The 12,846-nt window shown below is 39.2% G+C and overlaps 3 protein-coding genes and 1 long non-coding RNA gene across 4 annotated transcripts; 2 read left to right on the forward strand and 2 right to left on the reverse strand.

Annotated features, from left to right (window-relative positions):
- Positions 1–2,901: 2,901 nt before the first annotated feature.
- LOC145889121 (nucleolar protein 56-like) lies at positions 2,902–4,995 on the forward strand. The gene has a single exon (XM_082980004.1). The coding sequence runs from the start codon at positions 2,926–2,928 to the stop codon at positions 4,807–4,809; it is 1,884 nt and encodes a 627-aa protein (XP_082836130.1). The 5' UTR covers positions 2,902–2,925; the 3' UTR covers positions 4,810–4,995.
- A 126-nt stretch (positions 4,996–5,121) lies between these two features.
- On the reverse strand, positions 5,122–7,331 carry LOC145889122 (uncharacterized). The gene is made up of 2 exons (XM_082980005.1): positions 7,206–7,331; positions 5,122–7,150 (listed from the first exon to the last, which is right to left on the reverse strand). Exon 2 carries the CDS (start codon positions 7,109–7,111, stop codon positions 5,627–5,629), a length of 1,485 nt encoding a protein of 494 aa, XP_082836131.1. The 5' UTR covers positions 7,112–7,150; positions 7,206–7,331; the 3' UTR covers positions 5,122–5,626.
- Positions 7,332–8,042: 711 nt separating this feature from the next.
- On the forward strand, positions 8,043–8,873 carry LOC145889471 (uncharacterized). Its single transcript, XR_014399511.1, has 2 exons — positions 8,043–8,151; positions 8,591–8,873. It is a non-coding gene; the product is annotated as an uncharacterized LOC145889471 (long non-coding RNA).
- Positions 8,874–8,937: 64 nt separating this feature from the next.
- LOC145889470 (barrier-to-autointegration factor-like) lies at positions 8,938–9,952 on the reverse strand. The gene is made up of 2 exons (XM_082980430.1): positions 9,176–9,952; positions 8,938–9,115 (listed from the first exon to the last, which is right to left on the reverse strand). Exons 1-2 carry the CDS (start codon positions 9,299–9,301, stop codon positions 8,972–8,974), a joined length of 270 nt encoding a protein of 89 aa, XP_082836556.1. The 5' UTR covers positions 9,302–9,952; the 3' UTR covers positions 8,938–8,971.
- Positions 9,953–12,846: the final 2,894 nt, after the last annotated feature.

The following is a 12,846-nucleotide window of genomic DNA, read 5'->3' on the forward strand; positions in this document are numbered from 1 at the left end:
GCAGAATAAACGCAAGTTGGTGAAGGCAGCGACATTGTAGTTGAGTTATAAACCTAGTTAGATAGTTACAAAATACGCAAATGAGGTTGAAATAAACATAGGCATTTGGTTGGCAAATAATGAGTAAGTTTTAATTAAATTAAAGTATCTTCTGGGCAAATAATTGTTGAAGTCAGTCTAAACGTAGGTATTCCAAGACAAATAATTAATGGTCAAATTAAACATATCCGAGACGCAGTCGCACCCCTACTCGGTCACCCAGCGGGGACATACCCCGACAACAGGTAAACCGACAGTCAAATTAAACATATATTTTCCTCGGCAATTAATTATTAAGATGAAATTTAAACATAAATAACCTATTTAGGGCACTTAGATAATCGAGCTATATAAATCATTGACGTAATCGACCAAATCGGTCAACTTCAGGTTGCATTCAAGTTGCGCAATAACCCCAAGTAAGGGGAATACGTGGCCAACCGCAGGCTATATAAGCAAGGCCACTAAAGCCCGCGAGTCAGTCTGGTCTAATACCGTTGCGGTGTGAGGATCTAAGATGTTGGTTCTGCTTTAGTACACTGTGGAGCCACAATTATACTGTACTGTACATGGATTTATTCGTTGGATTTTATCAATAAATGCATATATGGACAACTACAATTGGCTGCAAGCATTGAAAAGGATTTACGGGTACAGACAAGCAGATTGGTCTGCGTACGGAGTGCCGCCTGAGTTAGTGATGGCTGATCAGGAGTTATTGCGAGATTTCTTTATCTCGCCTCGGAATCATTGCTCACACCAAAGACCGATTCAAGATTACTTTACTTATTCTACATTCAGTCATCAGTGGGTGATCAAGTGGTTACGCAAGTTTCGAAAAACCACCGAATTCGGAATTTACTAGCCGGGGTGACGAAGTCAGGAGTTTCCTCTTTCGTTAAATGTATGACGAAAGACTGAGAGTCGCCCAATTCGAATATCATCTGGAGGGTCAAAAATTCACGGGTCGTTTGTACACCTGGGTACAAACCAGTCGAGGCTCTCCGTTATTTTAGAGCGCTGCCTCTCTGCCAAGTGATCGGCAGGTTCGGAGTACAAGGTTGTCTGCCACCGATTTATGACTTATGTGATCTTTGCATCCATTGCGGCAATCTAAAGCAGCGACGTCAAAATTTAAAGCAGAAGAAGCCGCTGCTAACAACCTACAACGATCTATGTGCGGATTTATGGCTGCATAGAATACAAATCAATGTGCGAAGTGTGATAACACCTTCATGCAAATAGATTATGTTGTTTTATTCTCATTTTCTACACATCTGTCCAGGTTTTTGTTTGTTTTCGTTGTAGCGGGTTGGAGATTATTTACTTCCCTGGTTGCGTGATTTCTATTTCATTTTAAACATAATTTGTTTTCGCTTCAGTGTCTAATATTTTACCAATGTTTTTTTAAGAGTTTTGCGTGACCTTTCTCTGTTATTTCGACCTCACATGTTACTTAGATGACGTTGTTGTTTTGCAAAATTTGTTTGAAAACCGCGAATTACCACAATTTACCGAAGTATGTGACAAGCAAAACAATCCTTTGTGTAAAATGCTGAAAATTGCTCTGTGGAATTCATTACTAACTGTTCTCGTTCAGAAAGAATTTGCAGCAAACCTCTCTGATACTTGATTCAAACGACACATAAACTGGAGTAACCCCTTTCGACCCCCATTCTGCTGAGTAACCCCTTTCTGCTGAGGGGGTTATCCCAGTCCATACTGGTCGTTACCATCATATTTCCCAGCAAATTCACTGTTCACAATGTATCTGCCAAACATCGGCACAAGTTACGTAGAAAAATATAAAAAGCCGAACCTAATTATTATTTTGGCGCGACCATGAATAAAATATTCCCAATTTAAGCAATTTGTTGCTGTTACTGTCCGGCATATACTTGTCCTGATGAAGGTCGGTTGGATAACAGTGTCAAATTATTTGAATCAGTGTCAAAACATTTAATCAGTTTTAAATTGTTTGAAAGCACAAACAAACTTGACCAACATGCGCTTTTCTTTTAAATTTTTTAACGCCCTATAAGACAGCGTGTCTACCCACCATTTATGGGCCCCTAGTTAAAATCCCAAAACACCAATCTTCACACTATTATTATCATAGAAATCGTACGCTCCGTCATGGTTGAATCGTAGTGAACATAATTGGGAAAGGGTAAGGGTCAATCTCGTGGCGAAATTTTTTGACGTGATTCTGATAGGTTTTGTGAGCTTCTGTGAACGGCTGCAGGTAAATTTGTGAGAACATTATGGCTGCAAATAATTCCACAGAAACGTGCGGAGATTAAACAGCTTTAACATGGAAACTAGTGTTTCCAATAACATGGATTTATGGGATGGCAAGGAATTTATGCAACAACAGTATTTAACTTATTAACTTCTATCTAGCCAGATAAAGAGGAATTCGTATTACATTGTTAGAAACCTGGAGTAATTGCTGAGTAAAACTTTTAAATCAATCTTTCAGACAGCTCTTTTGAAGATGTTTTTATAAAAGCAGAAAAATGTATTTTGCCTTGCAAAGCAGAAAAGGACATCATCAGTTTCTTAGAAGAGTAAATAACTAAGTGCAAGTGAAGGTCTGCCACACAAGTGAAATTAACCTCAAACCCAGAGTAATTGCTTACATTTGCCTAAAGACAGGTTTTGTCTTCATAATTTTCGTGCCTGACCCTGACCAACAATGCTCTATTGAAGCAATCTGCAATTAATTGTAATACAGTAAAAATAAATGTATTTGTATTAATTGCTTGGACAGAACGTAAACAATACTATTATTTTTCTTATTTCCAATTTAAGATGGCAAAAAGTCAAATAATAACTTTTGTTTAAATGTAATTTTTTGTTTTAGTTTAGAGACAAAGTTAAAGCATGGCAACACAATTGTATGTGTTGTACGAACATGCATCTGGATATTCTCTGTTTTGTGTGAAGGAGGTGGAGGATATTGGGGCTTTGTTGCCCACAGTGGAAAAAGCCATCACAGATTTCTCACTTTTTGTGACGACTGTAAAACTTGTTTCATTTTCCCCTTTTAAATCTGCAACGAATGCCCTGGACAACATCAATGCCGTGTCAGAAGGTGTCGTTCACGATGATTTGAAAGTTTTCCTGGACAACAATGTTCCACGAAATGGCAAAACTGAAGTTGTTTTGGGCATCGGCGATTCTCGCATGTCGGCAACTATACAAGAGGAGTTTGGCTTAAAATGTTCGAACAACGACGCAGTTGTTGAAATACTACGAGGTTTACGTCTGCACTTTCCAAATATGGTCAAGGGTTTGAGTATGTTGGGGGAAGCAAAAGCTCAGTTAGGCTTGGGACATAGTTACTCCCGGGCAAAGGTTAAGTTCAATGTGAACCGCGCCGATAACATGATCATCCAAAGCATTGCTCTGCTCGACCAACTTGACAAGGACATCAACACGTTTTCAATGCGAGTGAAGGAGTGGTATTCCTACCACTTCCCAGAGTTGGTTAAAATAAGCAGTGACAATTACATGTACTGCAAGTTGGCTAAACTTATCGGAAATCGGAAACAAGCTGATGAAAATTTGGAAGAGAAAATTGAAGAAGTGACAATGGATTCATCAAAAGCAAAAGCAATCATTGCTGCATCCAAGATGTCAATGGGAATGGATGTTTCACCAATTGACCTCATAAATATAGAGTCTTTTTGCAGTAGAGTTATCTCACTGACCGACTACAGGAAAAGTTTGGTGGAATATCTTCATGGCCGGATGCAGTCAGTTGCTCCAAACCTGTCCACGTTGATTGGAGATGTGGTCGGAGCGAGACTCATCTCTCATGCTGGAAGTTTAACCAGTTTGGCAAAATATCCTGCGTCCACCGTTCAGATTCTTGGAGCAGAAAAAGCTTTATTCAGAGCCCTGAAGCAGCGAGGAAACACCCCCAAGTATGGACTGATTTTTCATTCCACATTTATTGGGCGAGCTGGCTCGAAGAACAAAGGAAGAATATCTCGATATTTGGCAAACAAATGTTCGATAGCGTCACGCATTGATTGCTTCACTGAGTTTCCCAACCACATTTTTGGTGAAAAACTTCGTGATCAGGTTGAAGAAAGATTGAAGTTTTATGAGAGTGGGGAAGCACCAAGAAAAAATGCTGAAGTGATGAAAGAAGCCGTCCTGGAAGCAAACGCTTTCATTCAATCCCAACTGAGTGAAGTCGCTACTGCAGATAAAAAGGAGAAAAAGAAGAAGAAAAAGAAAAGAGCGTCTGAGGCAGATGCAATGGTGATCGACCAAATTGCATCGGATGAAGAACCTTCTGAAAAAATTCAGAAAGTTGAAGATGTTTCCATGGAAACCCCAAAATCAGGAAAAAAGAAGAAAAAGAAAAATAAGGATGTTGGCATGGAAACGACTGACACATCATTGTTATCTCCGGAAATTAAGAAGAAGAAAAAGAAAAAGAAAGATTTGGAAACCACAGCAGAAGAAACACCTAAGAAAAATGTGGTAAAGCTTGAGGTTGAACCCCTCGATGAAACACCAACAAAAAAGAAAAAGAAATCAAAAAAGACAAAAGAAGGAGAACAACCAACTGATGAAAATGCGTCTCTTGCAGAAATAACACCGAAAAAGAAGAAAAAAGATCGATCCTTACTTGAAAATGATTCTGCTACAAAGAAGAAAAAAGTTCTTGATTCATCCCAGGGCCATGAGAATGGGATGGAAGTTACGGTGACTAAGCAAAAAAGGAAAAAGAAGAAGTCTGCACAGTCATAATGTGATGGTGTCACTTTTTGTCACTGCCTTACAAAAACTTTCACATAATCCCGACCTGGTTGTGAAAATATGTTTTGGATTTTAATCAAAAACATTCAGTGTAAAGTTTTTAATGTTTTATTGGGATCAAATTTTCATTTTGGTTGTGGGTTTGTACAGGGTTTCAAATAAAAAAATGGGACCAAGTTTTTTAGTTGATGCGTTTTCGAAAAAAAAACAGACATTCAGATTTTGGGTTAGCGAATAAAAGTAAATTTGAAGGTTGTAATTTTGCAGATTTGGCATTTCCCAACTTTTTTATCATGGTGAATACAAATGCATCAGAAGTTACTAAGTGTGAATTTGGATATTTTATGGGTGATGGCCAATTTTAATTTTGTTAAAAGAAACCTTAGAAGCTACTGTCTGGGGGCTTCCGAGCTCGATTTTGGCCAAAATGTTTTGGGAAGAAGAAATCCTTTCTTTGGGTACAAATATCAGCTGTTATTGTTGTTGGATTTTATTTTTATTAATTTAGTTCCCCCTTTAGACAAATATTGATGTGAATAATTTTGTTTCTAATGCAGTTAAAAAAATTCCATCAAACTCCACTTATTTTTCTGTGGTTTGCAAAATTAGATCAACCTTTGCAAAAATCTCACAATTGAAAATCTCTCAAAATGAAAAAATTATTTTAAAAAACACGCAAATCCACTTAAAATTAAGCACATCAATGTTATTGAGCATGGTTTTACTGCAAGATTAAAAAAAAATCAAAAATACAAAAAACTTGATCAAAATTTAATGGAAAGTGAAACCAAATATTGGGGGAAAATGTTCAAATAAATCCTGTAGTATTCTGAATCCATGATTTATAAAAAGAAACTTCAGTGTAGACCCCAGGTTTGTTTTGCTGAGCGCACCCCCCGCCCCATGAAACAATGCCCCATTGTGATGTAACATGTGTTATATCGTCTGTGCAGATTAAAGGCCCCCCACTGTCACCCCTGCACGAATCCCGCCCCCCTTCCATGTAACCAGCACAAAACATCCCATCCATAATGTAAGTTTGTCGAGTGTTGAAAGAATCCGGGTATGATGATTTACACACGGCTTGACTGAGCAACGGCATCTGCAGGATCTGGAGCTTTTGTTGGTTGATGATGTCACGACCTGATGGGTCTGTTGCACCAAATCCCACCACATAACAACTAACATTGTGGCTGGAGCTTGTTTGTTTCCTAGCACACATTGGTCGTGACCTGGTTGTGCATCTGTCAAGTTTAACCAATGCAATATCATTAGTGGGGACCGGGTAGGGCTCAAAACTTGGGTGGAGAAATATTTTCCCGAGTCGAATGCTTTGGTGCAAACTTGAATCTTCTGCATTCCAACCAAATACTGCATGTGTTGCCATGTCAACTGGTTTTATGAATGGCATCGTGAGGCAGTGAGCAGCTGTCAGAAGCCAACATCGGTTGATTAAAGTTGCCCCGCACAGATGTTTATGTCGGCGCTGCAAAGACACCATCCACGGGTGGTTTCTACTCACAGCATTCCTTCCACCAACGACCGCCAGCGTGTGGGGTACGTCCATGTAATTTTGATCACAATTTTGCTGTCGTAGTGGTTTTTGCTTTTTGGGTTTGGTACTTGGAAATCTCTTTAAAGTTTTTTGACAAAAGAATCCATTTTCCTCCTGGCATGTGGAGGCAGTAGGCCGATATCCATTAAAATAAGCAAGTTTCACGCAGTAATTTTCCATCTGAGGTCTCGTGATTAGAACTCTTAACCTCCTTGAAGGTATTGTGATGTTGCTTTTTATTGCTGGATGCAAATTGTCAGAAGACACCCAGAAATCTTGGGCAGGATAATTACGACCATAGCGCATTAAAAAATCAAGTATTTTTTCTGATTGAATTTGGGCAAGGGCAGCAGACTCACTTACACAAGCTGAATTTGCTGCTTGCCAAGTTACAAATCGGGGAAATAACTTGTAGCAAGAATTTTCGATCCTTCTGTAGCCATGACCACACTCACGTACGCTGGATGCTGAGCCATCTGACGACCTTGCAAGCGGGCAACTCGCATTTTCAACACAGCGGTTTAATGCGGCCACAAAGAACGAACCTGGGACACAATTAAACACCAGTTTTCTTCCGCGTAAACACAGAATGTAGCGCGAACAACTTCTTTCATCCGGAAAATATCCATGTCTTCCAGCACAAGACAACTCGACGCTACTACTGCATTCACTTATTATCGAACAATCCAGCAACAGAAAAGCGGTCAACACAAAAATTTTGTTGTGACGGAAATCCATGTTTCTTAGCGTCGTTATGTAGGTGATTACCCTATTTGCCTACCACATATATTAACTTTATAACATTTCTATAAATTGGAGAATAAACACTTACTGTTCACTCCGTTACTCATACTTCATACAGAGGGGCCACAATAGCTTTCTGGCGTAACCTCGTTTCCTAAACTGGAAAGTTCTTCCCTTGAAAGGAAGTCATTAACCCGCAATCTTGACTGGAAATATTTTGGTTCTGAACATTCAACATTCCAACCTCCAAAGCGAGTTTGCGTTTTGATTGGTTTTGGCTGCACGGCCGAGTGGCCATCTGACGTCATATTTAACCTGTCTCAACCCATCATCACCTCCCAGTGCGACTGACTGCGATCCTACATCAGACGGTGATTGTTTGTGAGGAAATATGACTCGATAACCCTTATTGTTGTACATCTCTATTGTTCTTTGCGTGCAAAATAAAAGTGATTTGATCATATTCTGGGTGTCTATTACATCATAATTTGCTTTTGAAAACTTGATTGGTGTCGGTAATAATACTTCTTTAGTGAACACCTTGCACTGTGTATAAAGTTTCATTCCACTTTTTAAATCAAAACAAACCAAACGCGTTATGACCTCAACAGCCATCTTTATGGCGTCAGAGTAGAAATAGGTTGCCCAAATACTTGTTTGAGGAAAAACACAAAAGAAAACGGTCGGAAAAAATGCTGGAACAAAAGAAAAAAATCTAGAGGAAATTTGTGAACGATGCAAAATTTGAATCAATTTAAAGTCTTTACACAGAGAAATTCCGAACACGCTCAAATGTGCAAAGCAGTAAACGGTTGCATCAGAACGCGCGTTGTGTTTGTACATGTCATGACGTCACATACATCCGCCCTAAGAAATGAAGCGAAAGAAAATTCTCGCTTGAGCGAAACTTCTGTCTCTGTTTACACCCGCGTACTTTGTTCCTATGTCGCGTGACTGGGGGGTATAAAAGGGCTGAAACAATCCCAGCGAGCAAGCAGGCTAACACCGGACGGGATTTCGGGATAATGTTCAAGGTGAGAATGAATTCAATCTAATTTACAATAATACATGTTGTTGATATTTGAGTGAATTGTGTCTGTTTAATGTGGACAATTGCATATGGTTGCTCTGATTTAAACCAGATGTTACCAATTGCATATGGTTGCTCTGATTTAAACCAGATGTTACCAATTGCATATGGTTGCTCTGATTTAAACCAGATGTTACCAATTGCATATGGTTGCTCTGATTTAAACCAGATGTTACCAATTGCATATGGTTGCTCTGATTTAAACCAGATGTTACCAATTGCATATGGTTGCTCTGATTTAAACCAGATGTTACCAATTGCATATGGTTGCTCTGATTTAAACCAGATGTTACCAATTGCATATGGTTGCTCTGATTTAAACCAGATGTTACCAATTGCATATGGTTGCTCTGATCCTCATTTTAAACTAGATGTTGTTTTAGTAAAACTGCAGTCGAGCGCCCTCTACGAAACAACATCCATGTTGGACAAGATTTCTTTTTGGGGGGTTTTCTTTGCTTGTCGATCTCCAGAGGAGGGCTGCTTCCGTCCAAATATGAACCCCCTCCTTTAGTTTATATTTGGACGCCCTTCAGCGCTCGACCAACGAAAAGTAGTAACCTGGTCACTTCATGACGTCATCAAGCCACTGATTTTTTTGTTTCCTGATCACGTGATTTACTTTTTGTCTATTGTAGCGAGCCCAATAAAATCATTGCAAATTTATTTAGGAATTATTTATTGAAAAGCTTTAACCCAGGCTATGTATTATCTCAATGGAAAAATTGCTGAACACGAAAAAATCAATAAAAACAGTGAAAAGTTTAGAGGAAGTTTTCGCACCATTCCTGCATTGCGTTGAAGGCATCAGATGCGTGTTTCCTATTCGCCCCGTATGTCATTAAGTATTCCATACAAGCTCCTGGTTCGAGTTTCTTCACGAGAAAATGACCGAGAAGGTCTCGGGCCTGAATAAATAGTAAGTTGACCAAATTTTATCTTGGGTTGGTTGGTGTTGGTGACATTACCTGGCTGACGTTATTCTCTTTCAATTTATTTCCAAGAACTTTCCCCACCCCAGGAACATCTTTAATGCATTTGTGCCTCATCGGACCCGCGATAAACGTTTCATGTTTTTTTGTCGTTGCGCTCATGTTTTTTTAAACTTACTGCAAGCTATTTCCTGTAAATATCATGAAGGTGACGACAGCGGGATATCACGTGACACGCAATGACAACATCACGTGTTTAATGTAACTTTGTCAATAATGCTGCGACCATACATGTTTCTGAAATGAAATCCATATTTTGTTTTGGGTTTATCTCAACAAAACATATGCTTCGGTGATTTTTGTTAAAACGCTTCGATGATTTTCAGGTCTAACCATAAACGTTAACGATTTACAATTTGTTTGGAGACAAACATTCGTGGACAGTTCAGGCTTTTCTACTCACACAAGCTTCAAATCTATTCGCTATGAATTGATTCGCAACTACAATACATAATTATTTTAACAGTTACTTTGCATACTTGTTACTTTAAACACCGATATGTGTACTTAAGGCCCTCGAGCAAGTGTTTGGCGCCAACCCGTTTTACAGCTGGATTGATGTAACCTTCTCATGTTGGTAGAATCTGACCACCAGTTAAACATGTTCTTATCTCTGCGCCATCAATTAGTTTATCAAAAGCTTTTTGTAACTTGCGCTGTAAACCTTTGCGAAACCACAAATTTTCACCTTAAATAGTCGCCACGGCTGGTTTGACGCCTTCGGATTAAAATTTATTTCCGCCTCAACCGCCCAACATTCAACTCATGCATCTCTTTGTGATGAAATGGGGAACCCCCGACATCGAGTGCGTTGTTTCACTCCCTTTTTCCCCTGTTTTGTTCAGGGGAAATTCTCCTTTGCTTCATCCCATGATTGCTACGTTGTTGTAGTTTTTCTTGCTTTAAACAACGCAGGACAACGTGAAGGTCATTACTTTAACTTTTGTTGCAAACTTTAAACTTTTTGTAACAAAAAAAATAAAAAAAATTCGGAACGTGAAATTTTAATGTAAATCCGCCCAGTTCTGAAGCGCCGCTAGCGGTTCGTTATATTCAGCTGTAAAAGGATTCACACCGGTTCATGTATTTATCGCAACATTTACGACTACTTCAAACTTCACCCAAAATTTAACCAATCAGAAAAGCAATATAAAATATCTCTGGAAATAATAAAAAGGTTTTGAACTTTTAATAAAATCTTGTAGACAAAAAGTTGAGGAAATCTTCGAATCCTTCTCACAATCCGAATGCCTCAAATGTGTGTCCACATCGATGACGAACTCGACAAAATAAACACAGGTCTGCAGAGTAGAAGAGTTAGTTTGAAATTTACAAATTCTTGCATTCTCACATTTGTGGTTTGTGTTCGAACAAATTCTCGGGACTTCCCCGCTGCAAAAACTTGAGCAAAGAAATTTCAAAATCTGAAAAAACAATTTCACGTAAAGTTTTTTTATTAACAAAGAATGGACATTTTCTTACAGTTGCTAGAGACGGTTTGAAGGTCGTTGGAAGGTCAGTTGTAGGAACTGCCGTTTGTTCTGTTGTCATGGTAATATTCCCTACCACCGACGTTTCAACCGAGTCTACAGATAACAATGCGAATTCTCATCCAACCGAAATTAATATATTGATGACGTCATTGATAAGACGTCACTTATCGAAACAATTTATTTGAACATGAACGTGTTATAAAGAATAAACTCACCAAATCCGCCGCAAAGCAAACCGAACACAACCAGAATAGCGATGAACTTCATGGTGGGGATCCCGCCTTGCTTCGATCCGACTCAACGTCTGGGGTTGAAGAATCGACGACTTTTTTCCTCTCGGTCGACGTCGTTTATTTAAAAAGTCGTCGATTGGTTAAAACATTCAATTATTCTCTTGACAACCGATTATTACTGGCGCGGCACGCGACGGTTTCAATTCGGAAAAAAGTTCGTTGCATAATTAAGATGAATGACCGAACAACTTTAAAAAGATATTTCATCATAAAAATTTATTCGGTTCATTTGTTTCTGTTCATGTTAATAATTTTAAACAAGTTAAATTCAGTTCCAACTGAAATTTACGAAAGAATGTGAATTATTAAAATAATCAGTCCTAGGATGTCTAGTAATCATGAGGGTTGAAGTAATTCCGATTCTAAGTCGACGTTGGGATGGAAGCGCGAGGTTTTCAGGTTACCAAATATTTGTTACCCGCGTATATTCACTGCGTATCGTGCAAGATTTTAAATTTGTTGTGGAAACCGGAATATTTTCACATCTAGAAAATTTGAATGACTTCATATCAAGCGAACGACTCGCGCCGAGAAATACGGCCCCGGGCGTATGACGTCACACACTTACGCACTGAAAGAAAAATTTCTGTGATTTAAACCAGCTCTGACTTGATTGAGAAAATGAAAAAGCGTTTCAATAAGTTTTGACGCTTTTCAAAAAATTTAAGCGATTTTACTAAAAATCGCGTGGTTTTAAAAATAATTTATTTTTACTGTGTCTATGACAACTAGAACGGAAATTATAATTTTCCTAATTAATTACTAGCCGATTTATTGGCGGGAAATTGGTGAAAAGTAATTGGCGCAGAGCTATTAATTTATACGTGTTCCATAACAGGTCAGTCGGGTGACGCCTCCTCCCCTCCCACATTCCCACCAAGATTTAATTCGCAGCAAAATTTGTTTTCAAACAAAAACAATGTGGAACAGCCAAGACAGGGTGCCACGTGTCAAGACATGATGTCCTAACGTTAAGGTTATTCAACAAGTTACCGCAAACAATTTGATATTGTCATGTGGTGACGCCATGCAGTGTTCAAACATGACTGAAATTTGCGTTCGTAGAAAGGATTCGTGACGTCACCGAGCAATTGTGGAAACATCGCGTAAAATGTGACGTTTGCCAGCTACTACTCTGACGTCATCAAAACAGGACTACTCGGAAACAAGTCGGGAGCTGCTGGTCTGGATAAATTTCAATCATCAGAATTTATTTCGCAACAAGTTTGAAAATCAGTATCCTGTCATAGGGGTGGTTGGGGGTGCTTTTGTACCCCAGCTAACTTCATTAGCACAATTAAGGGAGTCCCCTGTAGTTTCACATGAGGGAATCTTAAGTCTCAGCAAAGTTTTTCCGTCACTAGAAGTCGTAATTCTTGTCTCCTTCTCATCCAGTTTGGCCTCTTTCCTTGCTGTCATCTTCTTTTCGCGTTCTTTTGAGCGAACTTTGTTCAACAAAGTAGAAAGTCTCCCCCCCCTTGAAACATCCCGACGAAACGGACGGACATGATTTGCGATGACGTCACGTAAATAGTTTGAACACAGTGGGGAATACCCGTTGTGTAAAGCACGTGGTGTAAAAGATGGAGGTTGTGACGTAGTGTTGTTCAACCAGTGAACCCGCATGACCCCGTATCTGAAATATTTCGTGAATAAACTCGTGAAAAGCCAGGAATCTGCTGTTTGTGAGTCGGCTAGACTGTGATCATCGCCATGGTAACCAGCAAATTTCCAGCATTGTTTTAAAATAATCCGGTGCATAAAACATACCTACTCTCTCCCGCTACCTGGCGGCTGTTGGTTCGAGTTTTGCAGGCAATTATCGGGTGCGTGGAAACGCATTGTTTGCTCACAGAATAAC

Source organism: Ascidia mentula, chromosome 2 (assembly GCF_947561715.1).
Source record: "Ascidia mentula chromosome 2, kaAscMent1.1, whole genome shotgun sequence".
In the NCBI taxonomy this organism is placed as follows: Eukaryota; Metazoa; Chordata; class Ascidiacea; order Phlebobranchia; family Ascidiidae; genus Ascidia; species Ascidia mentula.